Below are 25,156 nucleotides of genomic sequence, written 5' to 3' on the forward strand. Positions count from 1 at the left end.
ATAGAGATAATTGAAAAACTGCTTGTTTTTCTTCTTCGGAAAACTGCCCTTTTCGTGGCTACTGGTAGCTAATGTAGCATGAGGACGAAAGTTGTTTCTGCAAGTTGCAAAAATAGCATGACACGAGCTGAATTAAATGTATAAGCTTTGAAAATAAAAACCTTGGTATACACTCAGTGCTCCATTGACATTTCAGAGATTTTTGTGAGAAATCTTTGAAAAATAACAGGAATGTAGAATTTAATATGAAAGCATATACTACAATATGAAAATTCTACATGTCATGTCTCAATCGATATCTACACTGAGTGTAAAATGTAAAAAACCTTAAGGGCACCTGGTCTTTCCATGACAGACTGACCAGGTAAATCCAGGAGAAAGCTATGATCCGTTATCAATGTCACTTTTTAAATCCACTTCAATTAGTGTAGATGAAAGGGAGGAGACCGGTTAAAGAATGATTTTGAAACCTTGACATGAGTTGTGTGTGTGTGCCATTCAGAGGGTGAATGGGCAAGACAAAAGATTTAAGTCCCTTTGAACGGGGTATGGTAGTAGGTGCTAGGCGCACCAGTTTGAGTGTGTCAAGAACTGCACCGCTGCTGGGGTTTTCACACTCAACAGTTTCCCGTTTGTGTCAAGACTGGTCCACCACCCAAAGGACATCCAGCCAACATGACACAACTGTGGGAAGCATTGGAGTCGAAATGGGTCAGCATCCCTGTGGAATGCTTTTGACACACTGTAGTCGATGCACCGGCGAATTTAGGCTGTTTTGAGGGCAAAGGGGACAACTCAATATTGTTTTATTTTTTTTACCACTTATTTTTCTCTGACCTCCATTGATTATAGACGCAAATACCTTTTTAGGAAGTGTATATACCATGCGTTACATCATGCTGAAACTCGTTTGCAGAGCTGGTTAATGTGACTTTGAATTAAAGGATCCTGGGCGTCTCGTCAACCCCAGGTACTGGTCCACCAGCCAGTCAGACCATCTAACGTTATCTCTGTGCTCTTAGTCTGCAGAGCTGTCTGATGAAATAATTGTACTCGTTCTTCAAAGTAGTTAAGGCATACCTACACAAACTGTCTCTCTCGTCGTTATGCACACTCCTCTCTCATGTGGTCTTTGCGGTCTGTGTATCTAACCTAATTTAGCAGGCGTAAAGTGTTTCTGTCTGAGCCGGAAACAACAGGCGCAATGGATTATGGTCATTGTAGTTAATCATTGCGCTGAACAAGGTTGCCGTGCAGAGTTAGGTAACCTGAGACAAATCTAATTTCAGATCTCTTCCTGCATTTCCTGGCTGTTAATGCAAAAAAGGGTCAATGCAGGCAGTCCGGGTAGCCATTTGATTAGCCATGACTTGGGGGTCGAAGCTTTCGCGGTCCTTTTGGTTCAAGTCTTGGTGCACTGGTACCGCTTGCCATACTGTAGCAGAGAGAACAGTCTATGGCTTGGGTGGCTGGAGTCTTTTGGCCCTTCCTCTGACACTGCCTGACATGGTGGTCCTGGATGGCAGAGAGCTCGGCTTCAGTGATGTACTGGGCCATACTCACCACCCTCTGTAGAGCCTTGCGGTCGGAGTCGTTGCAGTTGCCATACCAAGCAGTGATGCAGCCAGTCAAGATGCTTTCTGTATCTGAAGAACAAAACAAAAATCTGTCAGTTAGAGCGCACATCATACGTTCATCAGATTAGTTACATTGACATCGTCTTTGAATTAGATCATTTTCAAGTACGAAACCCATTTTTTAAAAGTATTCCTGACCTCTCTCTTCTTGAGTTCTTAAAGCAAAGGTCATACGCTCCATATGGTGCATTTCTTTAATAATATCTATCCATTGTGTCATGGTGGGAGGGTCTTTTTGTAGACATTTCCTAGTGAAAGCCTTTTTACTGGCTGCCAGTAGGACCTTCAACAGATACTTTTCTCTAGTGTGTAAGTTATCAGGTATTTCACCCAAATACAAAAAAATGAATGTTTCTTCTATGTCAAATCCCATTGTTTTTCCAATGTTAGATCTTATTTCTCCCCAGTAAGTTTTGATTGCGGGGCAGTACCAAAATATATGAGAGTGATCCACCCTTGATAGCCCGCATTCTTTCCAACATGGGTGTAAGGAGCCAGTCTGTTTGTGATGTCAGTTTAGGTGTTATGAAGAAACGTATAACATTCTTCCAACAGAATTCTCTCCATGAACTTGAGTTGGTGGAGCTTTGTTGAGTCTCTAATATGTTCAACCATGTTTCATCAGTTATTTCAATGTTTATCCTCCCATTTCTATTTAATATAGTTTGTAGATTGTTTCTTTGAGGATTGAATACCAAAGTAAAGATTTTAAATAGTTATTTTTGTTACCCCCCAAGTTGTATGTGTTAGTGAATACTTGGATACATTTTTGAGCTGCTCGAGGGTCAATCACTTTTATCTCCCTTAAGAAATAGTTTCGAACTTGTAGGTATCTGTAAAAATCTTGTTTATCCAAGCCGTGTTTTATTTACTTAGGTCCTGGAAGTTCTCTAGGTCCCCATTCCTTATAATTGTACTGAATGATCTGATGCCTTTCTGCGTCCACTGTTTAAATCTGCTATCCTGAATTGCAGGGATGAAGCTAAGGTAGTATGGGGGCCAACTCAGCAGTTTGACCTCTCTGTCTAAATGAATTTGCTTAACTACCCTAAACCATGTCTTAACAGACAAATTAATCCACTGATTTTGTCTATTGTATATTTCTATTATCATGTCATTATTTCCCAAACCTGACTGTATGTGTATCTCTGTCAAAGTAGTCTCCATGTCCTTCCATTTGGATTCGTATTCTGAATAGCACCAACACACCAGAGGTCTCAATTGAGCTGACACATAAATCTTTTAGGTTTGGTAAGGCCATACCCACACTTTTTTTAGTAATTGTAATGTTGTATATCTAATTATTGGTCTCTTACTGTTCCAGATTAACCTTGATATCTGTTTATCCCATTCCCTAAACTGTTTAGGCTGGATTTATATGGGTAGTGATTGCAACAATTACAGTAACCTCGGCAGGATGTTTATTTTGATTGTTTCAATTCTACTACTGAGATCCAAGGGAAGTAAATTCCACCTGTCCAGGTCATCATATATTTTCTTGTTGATGTGATCGTAATTCATGTCATAAATTTTGGGTGTATCTTTTGGTAAATTTACTCCCAATATATTTAATGGATGAAGAGGTCCACTGGAAGTTAAACTTACTCTTCAGCTCTTCCTCTGGGGTATAATTATAAACTAGGGCTTGGGTCTTGTGTACATTAAGCACATACCCTGAATATGTTTGTAAAACATCCATCAATCTTGGTACACTTGAGCCTGGGTCTTTAAAGAATAACAGAACGTCATCCGCATACATGCATATCTTATGTTCACTGCCTCTTATTGTTATTCCCTCTAAAATGTGGTCCTGTCTTATTGCCTGTGCTAATAGCTCAATGTACAAGGAGAAGAGTGTGAGTGAAAGATTACAGCCTTGTCTTGCGCCTCCCATTAATTTTATAGTTTGTGACAAATGTCCATTTATCTTTATTCTATCAGTCGGACATGAATACAGTGTTTTGATGCACTGTATCACTTCTTTGTTGAAACCATATCTTCCCACTGAATCAAATGATTCTTCAGCATCTAGACTGATTTAATATAGCACTTGTCTTATTCTGAGTATTGTGGTCCATTACATGTAGTGTTCTCCTTATGTTGTCCTGTGTCTGCCTATTTCGTATGAAACCAGTTTGATCCCCGTCAATCAATTCTAGGGTTATGTCTTCCATTCTTTTGGATATTATTGACGCATATAGTTTCTAATCAGTGTTATGAATTGCAATAGGTCTATAGGAACTGCATTCCTTCTTATCTTTACCCTCTTTTGGGATTACAGATATGATATATCTCCACAATGGTGGAAGTCCCCCCTTCCACAGAGTCCAGTTAAAACAGGCCTTAAGTAGAGTTGTTAGTTGTTCTCTGAAGGCTTTGAATCAGTCTGAAGGGAAGCCATCAGTGCCTGGAGACTTGTTTACTTTTAGATTAGATATTGCATTATTGATTTCTTCAGTAGTCATTTCTGAAGTAAGTCTATAATTTTGCTCTGTCCCAATTGAGGGGAGATCAAGTGAGTTCCAAAAATGCCCTATTGTCTGTGCATCTGCCTCCTCTGGTTGCTTGTACAGATGTGTACTATTATTCAAATGCATTCTGTATTTCATCCAATTTGCATGTAATCGTCTTTGTTTTGGAGTCTTTTATTTAGAAAATTTTATTCTGCACTTGTTGTTTAATGAGTCTCCATGCAAGTAATTGTTTTTGCCTTTGAGTCTGCTTCCTAATATCGTTGTTTCAGGAACCTGAGCTTTTTCTCTACTTCTTCAACATAAATCTGGTCAATTTCCTGCTTTACCTTTTGAATCTCTCGTGGGTCTTTGAGGGTCTTTGTAATGACTATGAGATCGTTCTAAGTTTCTTAATGTTTCCTGTAATTTTAGCAGGTTCTGTGCTTTTCTTAAGAGATGATGTGGCTATGATCTTTCCTCTAATAACCGCCTTAGCTGCATCCCACAATGCAGCAGGAGATACTTCCCCGTTATCATTATTCTCCAGATAGACGTTCAATTCGGTCTTTATTGATTTCTTGAATGCAGGATCATTCCGCATGCTTGTATTAATCCTCCATAGAGTATTTATTGGTTTACCATCAAGGTGTAGAGTAAGGTAAACTCCATTAGGATGTGAGAAATTTCTCTGCCCAATCCTACAATCCTTAAGCCTGTGTCTATCTGCATTGTACATGAAAAAGTAGTCTAACCTTGAGTATTCAGTGTGGCGGGCTGAGTAAAAAGTATATTCCCTATATGTCATGTGGATGTCACGCCATACATCAAGCAGTCCTAAATCCTGCAGTATCCTACTGATCTTTTTAACAACTAGACTCATTGTCCTATTTTGATTTGTGATGTCCAATTTTGAGTTTAAAATCATGTTAAAATCCTCTCCATAGATAAGAGGGCCACAGGTTTCTGAGGCAATTAAATCAAACACCTTCCTGTAGAAGACCATTTCACTCCCCGGGGGCACGTATACATTAAATTATGTAACTTCCTTGTTATCCAGTTTACCCTTCTGTCACCCCGTTGTCAATGTGTCATTAATCATTAGCTAATAGATATGTTATTAACGTGTCCATAAATAACACATACTTTTGGCTACTCGCCCTTGCTCAGCACTGGGGGAATGTAGGGGAGACATTTTACCCATTTCAATGTCAACCGTAACAACCCAATATGTCTAAACAGCACATGGTAACTAAGTCTGATAAAATCCGATTCACTGTCTTCCATCTTCTCGTTGAAAATGCCTGAGTCTCTCTCGGATGTGAAAGTCCTTTCGCCGAGGTGATTTCCCTCTTTCCATGACTCTGCTCACCGACAACGGTCCACGGGAGGTCCTGCTGGAGTCTTTCTGCTGGTGAAGACGCCTTTCTCCTGGCGGTATATTCCATTGGATTGCCCCTCGACTTCAGGTCCTCAGCAGCTTCGTCTGCATGCTCGTATGTAACCAGGCCACTATCCAGAAATACCCATTTTTGACAGCAATGGTGTTTGGAAGCGAATACCTTTCTCTTTAAGTGGTTTCTTGATGGTGGTGTATTCCTTCTTTCTTTTCAGTATCTCTCCCGCGTAGTCATGATCAAAGAACACTCGTTGGCCTTGAAAGTTAACAGGCTTTTTCCAGGCTGCACGTAAGACTTTCTCTTTGACTGGAATTTTAGGAACCATACTGCTATGGATCGTGGTGGGGTGTTTAGGGGGTTTTGAGGCCAGAGCTCAGTGTGCTCTCTCAATTCTCAGGTCAGTGTCGTCTTCAAGTATTTCTTTGAATAGACCCTCCACGTATTTGGGCATAGTCTTTTTCTGCGCAATCTGCCTGTTCTGTCACTTTTGCCTGTAGTGTGTGATGGCTTTTCAAAGACTGTTGAACTATTTCCTTGACTGCAGTGTTCCATGTGTCCGTTTCCCCAATGCGCTGTTCTGCATCCTCAATTTTTGTAGATATGCTGTGAATTTCTTCTTTGTTTTCATCAAGTTTCTGGTTAATGTCCTTCTTGATGTCACGACTAGTCAAGGTGGGTGGAATCAGGCGCAGAGAGCAAATGATGAAATGAGGTTTATTCTCCGGTGAACAACAAACACGGACAACCCAAAATACAAACAGGGTGAAAAATATCCAAAACAGGAAATAACAGACAAACCGGAGAAATAAAACACAAAAACACCGACAGCCGAAACGAAATGACAAAAACAAACAATCCCGCACAAAACAAGGGCGGGACAACCTACATTATATACAGATACTAATAAACTAACACACAGGTGAAAACAATTAGACAAAACCAACAGATAACCGAAAAAGGGATCGGTAGTGGCTAATAGGACGGTGACGACGACCGCCGAGCACAGCCTGAACGGGCAGGAGAGCCAACCTCGGCGGAAGTCGTGACACTTGAACTATTTTCGTACATCTTTTCAAAATTCCTCTCGTAAGCCTGTGAGCGCCTCGCGCAATTCCTCGTTTATCACCTCACAAAATGAGGGTTCTTTTGCTGCTGCTAGCTTATTTGAGCTAGCATTAGCCATCTCTGTTTCGTCTACGATTATATTTTCTGCTGTCTTGTTATAATGCTCAGAGTAAATACTTGAATTTAGGGGGGGAAATACCCAACCGATGTGCTGTATGAAAAACTAGGCAGCCATTTCCTAAATTGCGACACTGGAAGTCTGGCACCACACTTGCTTGATGGCTCGTCTGAGGTCATATCGGGATTTCTTATAAGTGTCCCCCTCTTTGAAAGCGGCAGCTGTAGCCTTTGGCTCAGTGCGGATGTTGACTGTAGTCAATGGCTTCTAGTTGGGGTATGTACGTACGGTCACTGTGGGGAAGACGTCATCGATGCACTTATTAATGATGCCGGTGACTGATGTGGTAAACTTGTCAATGTTATCGGATGAATCCATGAACATATTCCAAACTGTTTTAGCTAAACATTCCTGTAGTTTAGCATCCACTTCATCAGACCACTTCTGTATTGAGCGCGTCACTGGTACTTCCTGTGAGTTTTTGTTTGTAATAGAGGTCGACCGATTATGATTTTTTTCAACGCCGATACAGATTATTGGAGGACAAAAAAGCTGATACCGATTAATTGGCCAATTTTAAAAAAATATATGTTTTATTATATACACACACACATTTTTGTAATAATGACAATTGCAACAATACTGAATGAAAAATTAACCCTTTTATTTTAACTTAATATAATTCATATTATGGGCTTTTGGATGGGTGTTCTTAAGGTGATTCCACAGGTTGGTGGTATTTTTTTATTTAGCCGTTACTGACCCCCCTTTATCACAAATAAGACAACTTGCTTTCCCTGGTACCAATTCCATGTAATAGTCCCACACTGGTGCTCTGCTTTTCTCTGCCATCTGTTTAACACACACAGCTCTGAAGTGACAATGATACTGAAGAGTCTGCTTAGGAGACAAATACTCTCAACTGTTTTTTTTACCTTTATTTAACCAGGCAAGTCAGTTAAGAACATATTCTTATTTTCAATGGGAACAGTGGGTTAACTGCCTGTTCAGGGGCAGAACGACAGATTTGTACCTTGTCAGCTCGGGGGTTTGAACTCGCAACCTTCCGGTTACTAGTCCAATGCTCTAACCACTAGGCTACGCTGCCGCCCCTGTTTGAATAAAAATAGAGTAAGTTACCTGTGATGAATGTTGAAAACAAAAATTGTAATTTCTATATGCAGGAAATCCTATTTTAATAATGGGCATGGTAAGAATTGACGACCAAAAGTGCAAGTCATAATTGCCATGACAAATCTGAAAAGCGGTTCCTTCATTCATTTATCCCATTGGATATTTTTAGATTCACTTAAAATAAGGTCTGTGTTTCGTGTAGACTTACACCACCTTGCCAATTTTATAACTGCGTGGATATCCATAGGACAAGGTAACTCTGATCAATATTGGCTAAATATAAGCGAAGATTTTTTTTTGTAGAGTGAATTTATGAAAATATGTTGACAAACGTGTGAGATTAGTGAGAGAACTAGTGAGATTTACACGGGTATCAAAACGCCGAGGCGGTTTAAGCCTGCACGAAACACAGACCTTATTTGAAGTAGATCAAGACATTCTCTATGGAAGACATGAACGGTAAAATAATGAAGGAACCCCTTTCAAGTCCAGCCGCAAGTTATTAAAGGAATTATAACGCGTAAACTATTTCTCTCTAAACCATATACATTTGACTATTACGAGCCTGCTGCTGCCTACCACCCCTCAGTCAGACTGCTCTATCAAATATCAAATCATAGAAGTAACTATAATAAACACACAGAAATACGAGCCTTAGGTCAGATCCGGAAACTATCACCTCAAAAACAAAACGTTTATTCCGTTCCGTATTTTAACTAACAGGTGGCATCCATCAGTCTAAATTCTAAATATTCTTGTTACATTGCACAACCTTTAATGTTATGTCATAATTACGTAAAATTCTGTCAAATTAGTTCGCAAAGAGCCAAACTGTTGCATATACCCTGAATCTGCGTGCAATGAACGCAAGAGGTGACACAATTTCACCTGATTAATATTGCCTGCTAACCTGGATTTATTTTAGCTAAATATGCAGGTTTAAAAATATATTATTGTGTATTGATTTTAAGAACTGCGTTGGTGTTTATGGTTAAGTACACATTGGAGCAACGACAGTCGTTGATTGATTGATGTTAGCTAGCAACTTACCATGGCTTTCTGCATTCGCGTAACAGGCAGGCTCCTCGTGGAGTGCAATATAATCAGGTGGTTAGAGCGTTGGACTAGTTAACTGTAAGGTTGCAAGATTGGGTCCCCCGAGCTGACAAGGTCCCGTTCCTAGGCCGTCATTGAAAATAAGAATGTGTTCTTAACTGACTTGCCTAGTTAAATAAAGGTGTTAAAAAAAAGAATAGGCAAAAATACAGATTTCCGATTGTTACGAAAACTTGAAATCGGCCCTAATCGGCCATTCCGATTAATCGGTCAACCTCTAGTTTGTAAGCAGGAGGATAGAGTTATGGTCTGATTTGCTAAGGGTGAGGGAGGGCCTTGTATGTGTTTCTGTGTGTGGAGTAAAAGTTATCTAGCATTTTGTCACCTCTAGTTGCGCAGATGACATGATGGCAAAACGGATTTCAGTTTCCCTGCATTAAAATCAAGGCCATGACAAAATACCGCCTCTGGATGTGCAATTTCTTGTTTGCTTATGGCCCTATTTTGTGTGTGTGTTGCATGGTATACTTTTTCAATACTAGAACATGAAAAACGGTTTGGTACTTAGTGCTGATTAACCAACATTTCTTTTACATTTTGGGGGTTATTTAATAATTAAATTACTTGAATTCCATTTAGTTTTTATTTTTGGTGAGCACAACGCGTCGTTTCGCTAGAGCGAATTCATTCACTAGAGAAATTAAGTCAACTCTATGGGACGCTGGTCTGAAGGGAGTTGCCGTTTTTAATTTTTAAGAGAATATTTCACCTAGTTCAGTGCAGAAACGTGGTAATTAACTACTATGACCATAATCAATTGCACCTGTTTTTTGCCCGATTTGGACAGAGATGGATACACATTTACGCCTGCTATGTTAGGTTAGATACACACAGACCACATAGAGAAATGTACATAACACAATGATGAGAGAGAAGGATAGAGACAGTTCTTGAAAGTGAGCCTTATTTTCTTTTGAAGAACTAGTCAAATGATTTTGTCAGACAGCTCTGCAGCATGCTTAGCAGTCTAGCCTATCAAAATAGAAAGACTCAAGTCCGTAGCCTACAGTATGGTTAGCACAGAGATAATGTTGTTTGGCAGCTACTGCCTGAGCAGAGATGATGAATTTAAGGAATTAAAAATAATATTCATCAAATAAAAACAAAGTAATATACACAACTGAAATATTGTATTATTTCATAGTAATATCAACATTTTCTATTGATGTCTAACCAATGTTGACCTAACAGAGACAATGGAATATTTTAGATATTTTGGCAATTTAATGTTCACTGTTTTAGGCTTTGGAATTTCCATTTAAAAGCTCTAAAATCATTTTACTGTTGTTATTCATAATGCATTTAATATCGTGATATTTTAATAAAAGCAGTAATCTCTCAATGTTACTGTAATTTTTGTTACTTTTGGTACTTCTGTCAAATGTGTTATGTCATCTACTGTTTGAGAGGATCAGTCTGTCTATCAGCACAGCCGATGTCCCCTTATAGCGCGAAAGCACCGTGCCTTCTCCACTTACTCGTCGCTAGCATTAGCCTGTCCCGAGGAACCACTGCCCTCACAGGGAATCTGAGCTGCATCACCATTTATGCTGCACAGAAGTTAACACACTTGAATCATGCAAGACAGAATGTAGAAATGTTGAAACTATTCGCAAAACAATGTCCATTTACAGGCTAGAACACTTTACAATGAGATACTGGTAGCCCACAGCTTTGTAGGCTAACTTTCAGTTCACTATTCTAGTACCTTGTTTGATAATATGCAAACCATAATGTAAAATATTGCTGATTTCAAAATGGATTGTTATGAAAAAAGTTATACATTCAGTCAAGATCATCTTTGCTCAAGCATCAAACTGTGTGTGTGAGAATGATGTCATGGGTCTTAGAAAGACGAGATTGCTTCTACTATGTAATTGTTGTTGATCAGTACAACAAAATAAGTCCCAAATTGAAGGGAAACCCATGAAATCAGGCAAAACCAGCTCAATAACTTAATGCATTCACACTCCTTTTAAATATGCATTCACCTTTACTGTGAATAAGCCTAGGCTACATCTTCATTTACCCAGTTCATCAATACATTAGAGATATACCATTCAAATGAATGATTGCCGTTATGTAATTTGATTGTATTATTGATTCATTAATGCATACATATTTAAAAAATAATAATAATAATAATGTTATTCAACTCAAAAGATCAAGTGCCATTCTGTAACTTTGGCTAATACGCCTTTTTTTTTTGCTGTGGTATTGTTTTAGTATTGAGTATCGTGATGGTATTGTGATACTAAACATGGTGTCTATATTGTAGTCAAAATTCTGTTATCTTGACAACCCTAGTGTTTGTGTAGTGTGTGTGCGTGCTTTATGAAACTGACCTGTAGTCCTACTCTATGTGCCCCATTTAGTGTTTTTAGCAATGCAGCCTGCATCTACAACACTGAAGCATAACTAGGATAATGTTCTTCCCTCCTACTGTTTTAATATCATGTCCGTGAGTGCATGGAGGTGAAGTCATAATCACACACACAGACGTTTTGTTCTTCTATCCTCGTGTGGAACTATAATTCATTTCCACTTTTTTCCTTAACCCATAAGCCCTAAACCTAACGCCTAAACCCTTACTGTACCCTAATTTTAACTCTAACCCTAACCCCAAAGCTAAAAACAGCCTTTGTCCTCATGGGGTGTGGGAAATGTCCCCACGAGGAAGAATTCTTCTTCTATTACTATCCTTGTGGGGACTTTGGCCATTTTTTCTTTTTTTCTTTAGATCCCCTCAAGAATAGAATAAACAACCCACACACTGCCCTGAAAATTAATGATCAGCCTGCTATATCCAAATTGTTAGGAGAATAGATGTGGCCCCCTAGAGGGAGATGGTGTTGATTATGTAATTTTGTGTATCTGTGTCATGAAGGGATTGAGTTGTTCTGCTCACCTGCCCAGGGGGAAGGCAGACACAAATCACTGTGAATGATTATGCCCACAGTGTACTGCCGGCTCACTCCACTGAGAGGGTTTGTGTTGAGTGACACAGTCACAGACAGACATTTGCATCATTGGTTTACAGATGTCCTATCATGACCTCAGGTAAATCAGGAATTTAATTTATATTTTTATATCTGCATAGTATCATTCAAATTAACTTGTGTCCATTACACCTGATTTTCTATGTTGTGTGGAGATTATCATGGATGGATGTGTATGTGTGTGTGTGTGTGTGTGAAGGGACAATGGTGTGCATACTTGTGTGTCGCATTGCATCCTTAGCACAGAATGCCCCTGTGCTGCAGCAGTGCCCAATGTGTGGGTATTACACACAGGCCTGTCAAACAAAATGCCTGCATGCACGCACACACACTACACACTGTGTGAGACTTCCTGTCCCTAGCCCCTGATCCCATCTTGTCTACCACTGCTCTGCTCATTCACATCATCCCCTCTTTTCTACTGGCCAAGGCTGTGCTGCAGTTCACTGCTCCTTTTGGCAATCATCCCTCATCCTCTTCCTCATCCACACTACCCTCGCCCACTGTGCTTCTCCCTCCGTAAGAGTTGGTGTCCATGCCAGGCAGCCCAAGTACACACACAAAAAAGGTCTTAGGGGTGGGGGATCAGGGCAGGGTAAAGAGGGGAGCCCCTGTTAGGATGCTGAGGCTATGATTCCCGATTTATTTTATTGTTTGTATTTGTGCCATTGAATTGGAATTCAGTTCACCCCAGTGTTTCCCACATTAATTTAGCAGCAGCGTTTCAATCGTTGCTGGCACTACAAAAAAAATATGATTTCATCGTTTTTATAAATGTAATTGGTATGGCAAATCGTTTTCAGTAGGGGTGTAACGGTTCACCAAACCGTGGTACGTATTGCGGTTTTGGCACAGCGGGAAAATGTAAATGCCAACAGTTACTAAAATAAATGTTTTTTTTTTTTTTTAAGATGCAATATATCACTTTCTTGGCAATCCAAACAAATTCACAAAAATATAAATGCAACATGTATGTTTCATGAGCTGAAATATAAAAAAAATCCCAGAAATGTACCACACGCACAGCTTATTTCTCTCAAATGTTGTGCACAAATTTATCCTTTGCCAAGATAATCCATCCACTTGACATTTGTGGCATATCAATAAGCTGATTAAATAGCATGATCATTACACAGGTGCATCTTGTGCCGGGGACAATAAAAGGCTACTATAAAATGTGCAGTTTTGTCACACAACACAATGCCACAAATGTCTCAAGTTTGAGGGAGCGTGCAATTGGCATGCTGACTGCAGGAATGTCCACCAGAACCGTTGCCAGATAATTGAATGTTAATTTCTCCATCATAAGCCACCTCAAATGTTGTTTTAGAGAATATGGCAGTACGTCCAAACGGCCTCAAACGCAGACCACGGGTAACCACACCAACCTAGGACCTCCACAACCGGCTTCTTTACCTACGGTATCGTCTGAGACCAGCCACCCAGACAGCTGATGAAATTGTTCCTTTATAAAACCAAAGAATTTCTGCAGAAACTGTCTCGGGGAAGCTCATCTGCGTGATCGTCATCCTCACCAGGGTCTTGATCAGTTCGGCATTGTAACTGACTTCAGTGATCAAATGCTCACCTTTGATGGCCACTGGCATGCTGGAAAAGTGTACTCTTCACTGATGAATCCCGATTTCAACTATACCGGGCAGATGGTATTGTGTGGGCGAGTGGTTTGCTGATGTCAACGTTGTGAACAGAGTGCCCCATGGTGGCAGTGGGGTTATGGTATGTGTAGGCATAAACTACTGACAATGAACACAATTGCATTTTATCGATTGCAATTTGAATGCACAGAGATACCGGGATAAGATCCTGAGGCCCGTTGTCGTGCCATTCAACCACCACAGCATGGCGCTTGTAACGCCAGGGTAGTGGGTTCGATTCCCAGGACCACCCATACGTAGAATGTATGCACACATGACTGTAAGTCGCTTTGGATAAAAGTGTCTGCTAAATGGCATATTATTATTATTATTATTACCTTCACCTCATGTTTCAGCATGATAATGCATGGCCCCATGTCGCAAGGATCTGTACATTATTCCTGGAAACTGCATGTGTCCCAGTTCTTCCATGGCTTGCATACTCACCAGACATGTCAACAATTTTGAGCATGTTTGGGATGCTCTGGATCAACGTGTACGACAGCGTGTTCCAGTTCCTGCCAGTATCAAGCAACTTTGCTCAGTCATTGAAGAGACGTGAGACAACATTCCACAGGCCACAATCAACAGCCTGATGAACTCTATATAAAGGAGATGTCGCGCTACATGAGCCGAATGCTGGTCACGCCAGATTCTGACTGGTTTTCTGATTCACGCCCCTACTTTTTTTTTTTGGTACATGTGACTAACCGATGCATATCTGTATTCCCAGTCATGTGAAATCCATAGATTAGGGCCTAATTTATTTATTTTAATTGACTGATTTCCTTACATGAACTGTAACTCAGTAAAATATGTGAAATTGTTGTATTTGTTTTTGTTCAGTGTAGAAATGTGTTAGACTTACTTTCAATGAAAATGAAGGATCTAAGAAGCGATAGATCTGTGTAGTAAATTCAGCAAAAAAAGACACCTCTCACTGTCAACTGAGTTTATTTTCAGCAAACCTAACATGTGTAAATATTTGTATGAACATGACAAGATTCAACAACCGACATAAACTGAACAAGTTCCACAGACATGTGACGAACAGAAATGGAATCATGTGTCCCTGAACAAAGGGGGGTCAACATCAAAAATAACAGTCAGTTTCTGGTGTGACCAGCAGCTGCATTAAATACTGCAGTGCATCTCCTCATGGACTGCTCCAGATTTGCCCGTTCTTGCTGTGATATGTTACCCCACTCTTCCACCAAGGAACCTGCAAGTTCCCGGCCATTTCTGGGGGGAATGGCCCTAGCCCTCACCCTCTGATCCAACAGGTACCAGACGTGCTCAATGGAATTGAAATCCGGGCTCTTTGCTGGCCATGGCAGAACCCTGACATTCATGTCTTGCAGGATATCATGCACAGAACGAGCAGTATGTCTGGTGTTATTGTCATGTTGGAGGGTCATGTCAGGGTGAGCCTGCATGAAGGGTACCACATGAGGGAGGAGGATGTCTTCCCTGTAAGGCACAGCATTGAGATTGCCTGCAATGACAACAAGCTCAGTCCGATGATGCTGTGACACACCTCCCCAGACCATGACAGAACCTCCACCTCCAAATCGATCCCGCTCCAGAGTACAGGTCTCGGTGTAATGCTCATTCATTCGATGATAAACGCAAATCCGACCATCAACCCTGGTGAGAAAAAAACGTGACTCGTCAGTGAAGAGCCCTTTTTGCCAGTCCTGTCTGGTCCAGCGACGGTGGGTTTGTGCCCATAGGCGACGTTGTTGCCGGTGATGTCTGGTGAGGATCTGCCTTTACAGCAGGCCTACAAGCCCTCAGACCAGCTTATTGCGGACAGTCTGAGCACTGATGGTGGGATTGTGCGTTCCCGGTGTAACTCGGGCAGTTGTTGTTGCTATCCTGTACCTGTCCCGCATGTGGATGTTTGGATGTACCGATCCTGTGCAGGTGTTGTTACACGTGGCCTGCCACTGCAAGAACGATCAGCTGTCCATCCTGTCTCCCTGTATAGCGCTGTCTTAGGTGTCTCATAGTACGACATGGCAATTTATTGCCCTGGCCACATCTGCAATCCTCGTGCCGCCTTGCATTATGCCTAAGGCACGTTCACGCAGATGAGCAGGGACCCTGGGCATCTTTCTTTTGGTGTTTTTCAGAGTCAGTAGAAAAGCCTCTTGTCCTAAATTTTAATAACTGTGACTGACCTTAATTGCCTACGGTCTGTAAGCTGTTAGTGTCTTAACGACTATTCCCAGGTGCATGTTCATTAATTGTTTATGGTTCATTGAACAAGCATGGGAAACAGTGTTTAAACCCTTTACAATGAAGATCTGTGGATTTTTACGATTTATCTTTGAAAGACAGGGTCCTGAAAAAGGGATGTTTCTTTTTTTGCTGAGTTTATTTCTATTCTTTGCTTTTTTAAAGTTTAATTTTTGCATCGTTAACTTTCAGTTTTTTGTAAACCAGCTGAAAATACAATATTTTGGGTTATTGGAAATATTTCAGTGGTTTAGATGGTACAATGATTCTCTACACTGCTTGTTTTGTCACAAACTGAAACGCAACCAGGAAATGGCTGGTTGGAAATTTGCATATCGCACCTTTAAGAAAATATAGTGTATAAACTGATTCCATATAATACCTGATGAGAGCACAATCAGGAATTTCCCACACATTTTGTTAAATGAAAACACATGTTTACTCTAGAAGAAGACTAAAATAAAGTGCAATATGCATGTGAAATCAATATGTAAACATGGTTCAGACATTATTTAGGCCTATGCTATAAGGTTTTCTTATTTTGAGAAAAATATGTGCACTTGTGACTCACAAAAGGGGGCATGTCTGCAGCACGGTATTTCTCGTTTGCAGGGCTGTCACTGTTAAGTAGCTATCTGTAGCCCTGGAGGTCCATCCATCTGTGGTAAGCTCAACACAGGGTGCATTGGCCAATTCATTGACTACTTGGGCTTTAGTTTGCTTATATAGAGCGGGTACTACCTGTTTGCTGAAATGGGTGCTAGCAGGCGAAATTCGTAATGTGGCTCAAGTACTTTCACCAGGTGCTGAAACCCCTATTCTTCTAAACCATTGAGAATGGGCGCATATCCACGGCTATAAACATACCTATCGCTCTTGTAATTTATTTGGCCGGGTCAGGATCAGCTGTGAAGGGCTGCTTGAATGCAGAGGGGAGATAGTTTTTTGTGTGTGTGTTTTTCTCTCTTGCTCCGGTAGTAGGAATACTGGGGTGACGTCAGTGTAAATGTGTTGGCAGCTGCATAGGCTATTCTTGTTGAGCAGTGTCAAGTGTCCACATACTTTCTCTGTCCATTGCCGTTGTAATCTACTGGAAACTATACATGTTCCCCCACCACTCACCACCGTAGAGAAATCGTTAACGGCTGCGCCGCACAAAAGGGCAGTTTGAAGTACGCCAATTAAGATTTGCATTTTGATTACAACGTTCGATTAGTCTAATTGTTTAACGGATTAGCCTGAAAAAAAGTTTGCTCATAATTCCTCAAGGCACAGGTAAAGCCTATAGGCCTAGTGTTTTTATTTTTGTTCAATATTTGTTTTCTGTATTCATTCGGGTTCACAGTGCGGACTGAACCGAGGTCCCCGCAAATACCTGTAGGGTTACACCCCTAGTTTTCAGTGTAAACTTAAACGACTAAAACCAGATAGAAAATATGTATTTTTTAATGGTGGAAAAAGTACCCAATTGTCATACTTAAGTAAAGATACCTTGATAGAAAATGACTCAAGTGAAAGTCACCCAGTAAAATAATACTTGAGTAAATGTCTAAAAGGTATTTGGTTTAAAATATACTTAAGTATCAAAAGTAAATGCAAGTGCTAAAGTATACTTAAGTATCGAACTAATAGTATAAATCCTTTCAATTTCCTTATATCAAGCCAACCGGATAGCACAATTTTATTTTTTATTTGCGGATAGCCAGGAGCATGCTCCAACACTAAGACATCATTTACAAATGAAGCATTTGTGTTTCGTGAGTTCTGCTAGATAAGAGGTATTAGCAATGACCAGGGATTTTCTCTTGATTAGTGTTCGAATTGCACCATGTTTCTGTCCTGCTAAGCATTAAAAATGTAGTACTTTTGGGTGTCAGAGAAAATGTATGGAGTAAAAAGTAAATTTTCTTTAGGAATGTAGTAAAGTAAAAGTAGTCAAAAATATAAATAAACTACAGATACCCCAAAAAATGACTTATGTAGTACTTTAGTATTTTTACTTAAGTACTTTACACCACTGGTATTTTTCAATAAGATCATCTTTGAGAACTAACAATCCCCAAAATATAAACTAGACAGTCTGTGGCCAACCACCATTGATTTTGTTATGTTTGAGTCACTGAGATCACATAAGAACACGGCAAAAGCCATGGCAAAATGTGTAGAATTGCGGGAAATTAGCTTTAAAACATACTTTTTTTCTCTTCTCCCCATGACACGTTTTGTGAAAGTAGTGCTTTTACACCTGCATTGTTTGCTGTTTGGGGTTTTAGGCTGGGTTTCTGTACAGCACTTTGAGATATCAGCTGATGTACGAAGGGCTATATAAATAAATTTGATTTTTGATTTGATTTAGTGCGTACAGGGATGTTAGCTAATTAGCTCGCTATCATTACCTGAGTGACTAGCTAGCCAAGTGAGCATGTGAAATAACAATTGCTGACTTGGTGTCTAAACCAATTAACTTGAGGTAGAAACTCATGGCTAATTTGAACTTTTACAGGGGAATCTAAAATGGATATTGCTTCAATGATGGGGTGAAGAAACAGCACCGCTTGTGTTATTCCAGACAAACCGAATAGGGGTTTAGCTCAGAGGTTGCTAGCCAGCTAAGACATTCGACAGTTCAGCTAGCCAACTCCGAACAGTGGGAACCGATGGAGAGCTAGAGACCACGAGTAGAAGTAACAGCACTAATTGTGTGTAGGCCAGATACCAACTATACTCTTATCTATCCGACAACAAAAAACTGCTGGTAACTTCACTCGGTAAAGTGAAGCCGAATCCCTGAAAATAGAAAGGAATCCACTCAACGCTCCGTGGTGGAGTGGTAACCCACGTAGTTTTGTGAAAACTGCTTAATGTGCTAGTAACCAAATAGACTTGTGAAGAGACGAAGAATGAGGAAACCAGAGCATTGTGGGTTGCTATATAGGCAAGCAGTGCTTACCACACTGGAGTGACGAGTTGCATCAAATGCTACAAATATATATTGTAAGTCTTTTGGGGTTTTCCAGTGAGTTAAATCCAGATGGACAAATCCATGCTTCAGCCTATTTATTTAAAGCTGCTATTCAGCGTCAGTTGAGATACAGGTTATAATACTATTTCAGGGGAAATTATATTTCATATGGTGTCAACATAATACAAATTTAATTAATTTTGGAGTAGAATGTCCTTTTTAAAAAGTCACCAGAAGTGAACTTCTCACAGTCGTATATAAAGTAAAATGAAACATGGGGTGCACCCCCGTTAACTTTGCCACTGCTACTGTAAAAATCCTAGGGATATACACTGCACCCTCATATGACCCTATTTGTGAACTCTGTTGTGACATGTCTTTGTAAAACTAGAGAAATTATTCAATGTTCTATTCAAAGCTTACAAAAACCTTTTTAAATCCTGGATTCTGTGTGGAGATAATGCCTTATCTGTATATAATCCTAGTTAAATCACTGCTTCCCAGTCTTGGGCTCTCTAGGCCAGAGTTCCCCAACTAGCGGCCCATGGGCCGAATTTGGCCTGCGGGTCATTTTTATTTCCCCCACCCAAGTTTTCGGAGCAAAAAATATATAATATTTTAATAATTTATTGTTGGACATAAGACTGCAAAAACACCAGCAAATCAGCCCCAGGTGGTTTTAATTTTTTTAATCTGTTCCAAGGTACTCCCATGCATAAGAGATACTGTATATGTGATCGTATACAAATGCAAGCAAGGTTTGAAATGATTATGTTTTAGTCAAATATATCTGTCTGTGCTTCGTGCAGTCAATTTGCATTTGTCATTATTTGTAATTATATTCCAGTCCCCTGACCATCCACGCAAGAAAAAAATCAGCCCACGACTGAATCTAGTTGATGATCCCTGCTCTAGGATATATAGAATATTAGTGTGTGTACATGTGTGTCCCCACGTCACTCCACCCATGCCCTGTCCTCATGAGACTGAGTGCTCTCGTCCCAAATGTCACAGCACTTTGGCTCAAAAAGAGAGAGAGGAAGAGGCTGAGAATGCCATGCAGTCCTTGGCATCATCCCTGCCTGCCACTACTGCGCCCCCCCGCTCCCTAGACACACACACACTCTTCCCTCAATCCTCCCCTATCATTCTGTACTGAGAGCAGACCAGACAGGGACATCATGTGATGGGTGGTTCTGTGCCCGATAGGGGGATCTATGTCCAATCGCATCAGACAGACAGACCCTCCATCCTAGAAGCCTGCATTGAGGGAGGCTGACCTGATTGTGCTGGTTGGGCCTGGAGAAGGCCAGGGAGACAGGGACTGTGGCTCTCTATAGCTCCATGTTTAGTGGAGGAGTAAGGGTCAAGGGTCACTTTAGTTTTATAAGGGTCATCATGGTTAATAAGGGTCATTAACATATTGCTTATTTCCTTTAGCCAGACACTGAGTCTAAACAGAGATGTGTCCCTAAATGAAACTGGTAGAGTACCAATAATTTCTTAACAACAAGATTGCAGGTGTTTCTATAATCAAAAAATTAGTGTTCTTTGTTGATAAACTTCAGACAAGACTAGAGAATTTGTAATAGGAGTGCTGCTGCTGACTAGCCTGGGTTTTCCCTGGCTATCTTCCTTTTATGGAATATACCGGGATTGATTGTATGGTTGTGGTTCCTTTCGGCCCAGAGTGTGGGTGAATGGGTAGGGCGCTAATTGGTTTGGTGTTTTCCCGTGTCTCCCTTATTACAGCTCAAATCAGTGTGGCAGATCAAATGTATTAGGCCTATTACTAATCATTTTAATTTCAGAAATTGTCAATCTAGAAAGTCCAACACATGTTATAGTCTGGAGTTTCTTAAATTCTCACATCACATGTTTACCTGATTTGTGATCAAAGTCTTATCCCTATTTGTGTGACGTTTGTAGAAGCTGGCAGCCGAGTGCCAGAGCGCGGGCTACAGCGGCACGCTGATCCCCTATAAGTGTGACCTGTCCTGTGAGGAGGACATCCTGTCCATGTTCTCTGCCATCAAGACACTGCATCAGGGGGTGGATGTGTGTATCAACAATGCAGGCCTAGCCCACAACGAACCCCTGCTCAGTGGCAAGACCGACGGCTGGAGGAACATGATCGATGTGAGTGGACAACGCACACACACACAATGTACATGGGTTCTCACACACACATACACACACACAGTACAATGTCTTTCCAATCAACAGTAACAACATAGTAACTACTGTAACTGTGTGCTGGGCTGTCATACAGTTGTTATTCAACAACTGAACTGCTGTACTTAAGTGTAGCAACCATAGCTAAATAGAGAATAATGTGAAAAACATTTGGTTGTAGAGTAGAATCAGAATAATCTTTTACAAGTACAGTGCATTTGGAAAGTATTCAGACCCATTAACTTTTTTCACATTTTATTAGGTTACAGCCGTGTTCTAAAATTGATTTAAATTTTTTTTTTAAAAGAGTCCTCTTCAATCTACACACAATACCCCATAATGACAACGCAAAAACAGGTTTAGACATTTTAGCAAATTTATTCCAAATAAAAAAACATCCTTGAGATGCGTCTACAATATGATTGGTGTCCACCTGTGGTAAATTCAATTGACTGGACATGATTTGGAAAGGCACACCTGTCTATATAAGGTACCACAGCAAAAACCAAGCCATGAGGTTGATGGAATTGTCCGTTGAGCTCCTAGACAGGATTGGGGCGGCAGGGTAGCCTAGTGGTTAGAGCATTGAGCTAGTAACCGAAAGGTTGCAAGTTCAAATCCCTGAGCTGACAAGGTACAAATCTGTTGTTCTGCTCCTGAACAAGGCAGTTAAACCACTGTTTCTAGGCCGTCATTGAAAATAAGACTTGCCTAGTTAAATAAAGTGAAATAAAAATTGTGTCGAGGCACAGATCTGGGGACGGGTACTAAAACATTTATGCAGCAGTGAAGGTCCCCAAAAACACAGTGGCCTCCATCATTCTTAAATGGAAGAAGTTTGGAACCACCAAGATTCTTTTTAGAGCTGGCCGCCCAGCCAAACTGAGTAATCAGGGGAGAAGGGCCATGGTCAGGGAGGTGACCAAGAACCCGATGGTCACTGACAGAGCTCCAGAGTTCCTCTGTGGAGATGGGAGAACCTTCCAGAAGGACAACCATCTTTGCAGCACTCCACCAATCAGGCCTTTATGGTTGAGTGGCCAGACGGAAGCCACTCCTCAGTAAAAGGCACATGAAAGTCCGCTTGGAGTTTGCCAAAAGGCACCTAAAGGACTCTGACCAAGAGAAACAAGATTCTCTGGTCTGATGAAACCAAGATTGAACTCTGGCCTGAATGCCAAGCGTCACTTCTGGGGGAAACCTGGCACCATCCATACGGTAAATCGTGGTGGTAGTATCATGCTGTGGGTGTTTTTCAGCGGCAGGGACTGGGAGACTAGTCAGGATCGAGGGAAAGATGAATGGAGCAAAGTACAGAGATCCTTGATGAAAACCTGTTCCATAGCACTCAGGACCTCAGACTTGTGCGAAGGCTCACCTTCCAACAGGACAACAACCTTAAGCACACAGCCAAGAGAATGCAGGAGTGGCTTCAGGACAAGTGTCTGAATATCCTTGTGGCCCAGCCAGAGCCTGGACTTGAACCCGATCGAACATCTCTGGAGAGACCTGAAAATATCTGCAGTGACGCTCCCCATCCAACCTGACAGAGCTTGAGAGAATCTGCAGAGAAGAATTGGAGAAATTCCCAAAATACTGGTGTGCCAAGCTTGTAGCGTCATACACAAAAGACTCGAGGATGTAATCGCTGCCAAAGGTGCTTCAACAAAGTACTGAGTAAAGGGACCAAATATTTATGTAAATGTGATATTTCATTTTTTTGTGTATACATTAGCAAACATTTCTAGAAACTTGTTTTTGCTTTGTCATTATGGGGTGTTGTGTGTAGATTGATTTTTAAAAATGAATTTTAGAATAAGGCTGAAACGTTTTTTTTTTAAATGAGGGAAAAGTGAAGGGGTCTAAATACTTTAAGAATTTGCCCTAGTGAGAAGGTTCTGCCAGCGATAGACACTTTACAAACTGAATACAGACAAGTTCACATAGACATCGTACAGATTATACAATATTGGAACGATAAACATAAAACTATACTATAGTCTGATTACAGTGGGAATATGCAATTTACAGAGGGGAGATAGATATATAAGCAGAGGGAAGGATGCTGCCGTGGCGAATAAAGACAGTGTTATGCGTCGGTGTGATGCATCGTACAAAGGTTTTAACGAACCCACAACCATACAAACTTCCAGTGTGTGGGTACTTAAACATAGTAGACCTGTTAGAAGCAGTGCCAACACACACACTCCCCCCTCACAAGGAGTCGTCCCATTGCCTGGTATGGTGCTACTACACAGAGGCCCACTTGTAGAAGAAGCCAGGCATTATTTCCCTCCATCTATTATGCTGGGCCTTTTCTTTACACTAATTCATCAAACTCAAGACCATTCCATTCAAGCCACTCCGGCTGAGCCCTCCGGCTCAAAATGTAGTCCCATCCCTACAGAGGAGCTGAGCATTTCTAACGCCTGTCCCATCTGTTGGCATGGCGGCCAAGATGAATGTGTACGCTGTGTATATTTTTAGACAGTGTAATCTGTGTGCTGTCCTTGTTTTGCCGTGCCACCCCCCACTATTTCCTTAGTTACACCGTTGGCGTCACTCTCAAAGTCACATGATGGAGGAGACCGGTCAGTTTCAGATGACACAATTTGACACAGTGACACACAATGACACGATCTCTACCTGTGTGACCAGCCAGTAACCAAACAGTATGTTATCTGAGGTCATTTTTATTTTATTTTTTCACCTTTATTTAACCAGGTAGGCCAGTTGGGAACAAGTTCTCATTTACAACTGCGACCTGGCCAAGATAAAACAAAGCAGTACAGCACAAACAACAATACAGAGTTACACATGGAATAAACAAACATACAGTCAATAGCACAATAGAAAAGTCTATATACAGTGTGTGCAAATGAAGTAAGATTAGGGAGGTAAGGCAATGAATAAGCCATAGTGGTTAAATAATTACAATTTAGCAAATAAACACTGGAGTGATAGATGTGCAGAAGATGACTGTGCAAGTAGAGATACTGGGGAGCAAAGGAGCAAATTTGTATTAAAAAAAGAATAATAACAATATGGGGATGAAGTAGTTGGATTGGCTATTTACAGATGGGCTATGTACAGGTGCAATAATCTGTAAGCTGCTCTGATGCTTAAAGTTATTGAGGGAGATATGAGTCTCCAGCTTCAGTGATTTTTGCAATTCTATCCAGACATTGGCAGCAGAGAACTGGTGCTGCTATGGTGACCAGTGAGCTGAGATAAGGCGGGGCTTTACCTAGCAAAGACTTATAGATGACCAGGATCCAGTGGGTTTGGCGACGAATGTGAAGCGAGGGCCAGCCAACGAGAGCATACAGGTCGCAGTGGTGTGTTGTATATGGGGCTTTGGTGATGGATGGCACTGTGATAGACTGCATCCAATTTTCTGAGTAGTGTTGGAGGCTATTTTGTAAATGAGCACAGACCTGGATAGCATGACAGAACTCTGCAGGCCGTCTCTGCAGTAGATTGCAACTCCACCCCCTTTGGCAGTTCTATCTTGGCACAAAATGTTATAGTTGGGGATGGAAATGTCAGAATTTTTGGTGGCCTTCCTAAGCCAGGATTCAGACACGACTAGGACATCAGGGTTGGCGGAGTGTGCTAAAGCAGTGGGGGGAAAACTTAGGGAGGAGGCTTCTAATGTTAACATGCATTAAACCAAAGCTTTTACAGTTACAGAAGTCAACAATTGAGAGCACCTTGGGAATAGGAGTGGAACTGGGGGCTAAAGGGCCTGAGTTAACCTCTACATCACCAGAAGAATAGAGGAGGAGTAGGGTACTGCTTAAGGCTATAAGAACTGGTCGTCTAGTGTGTTGGGGACAGAGAATAAAAGGAGCAGATTTCTGGGTGTGGTAGAGTAGATTCAAGGCATAATCTAGTACAGTACATAATACATACAGAAACTGAGTTCGAGGCTGGAGCCAACATGTAAACAAAATGAGGTACCGTGTTATTGAAACAGTCAAGGGGGCATCAGTAGTGTAGCCGAGTGATCATAGGGTCAAAAGAGGAGCAATAGGTGAGTACGGGTGCTGTACGGTATTCACCACTACGCTGGGTGAGCAGGGTACGCAGCATTCATAAAAAACTAACGGGCTGGGGCTAGAACATAGTTCTGTGGCGACATCGTAACAGAATACAGCCTGTTGAGTCCACATCGGGCGATCACGTCGGCAGTCCAGTCGTG

The 25,156-nt window shown here is 41.0% G+C and overlaps 1 protein-coding gene across 1 annotated transcript in view; it reads left to right on the forward strand.

Annotated features, from left to right (window-relative positions):
* Window positions 1-25,156, forward strand: part of LOC124000655 (dehydrogenase/reductase SDR family member 11) — a 44,154-nt gene that overhangs the window by 15,751 nt on the left and 3,247 nt on the right. The window contains exon 2 of the mRNA XM_046307203.1: window positions 20,707-20,916. Coding sequence (XP_046163159.1) covers window positions 20,707-20,916 — 210 coding nt within the window. The remainder of the gene's footprint in view (window positions 1-20,706; window positions 20,917-25,156) is intronic.

Source organism: Oncorhynchus gorbuscha, linkage group LG16, assembly GCF_021184085.1.
Source record: "Oncorhynchus gorbuscha isolate QuinsamMale2020 ecotype Even-year linkage group LG16, OgorEven_v1.0, whole genome shotgun sequence".
NCBI lineage: Eukaryota > Metazoa > Chordata > Actinopteri > Salmoniformes > Salmonidae > Oncorhynchus > Oncorhynchus gorbuscha.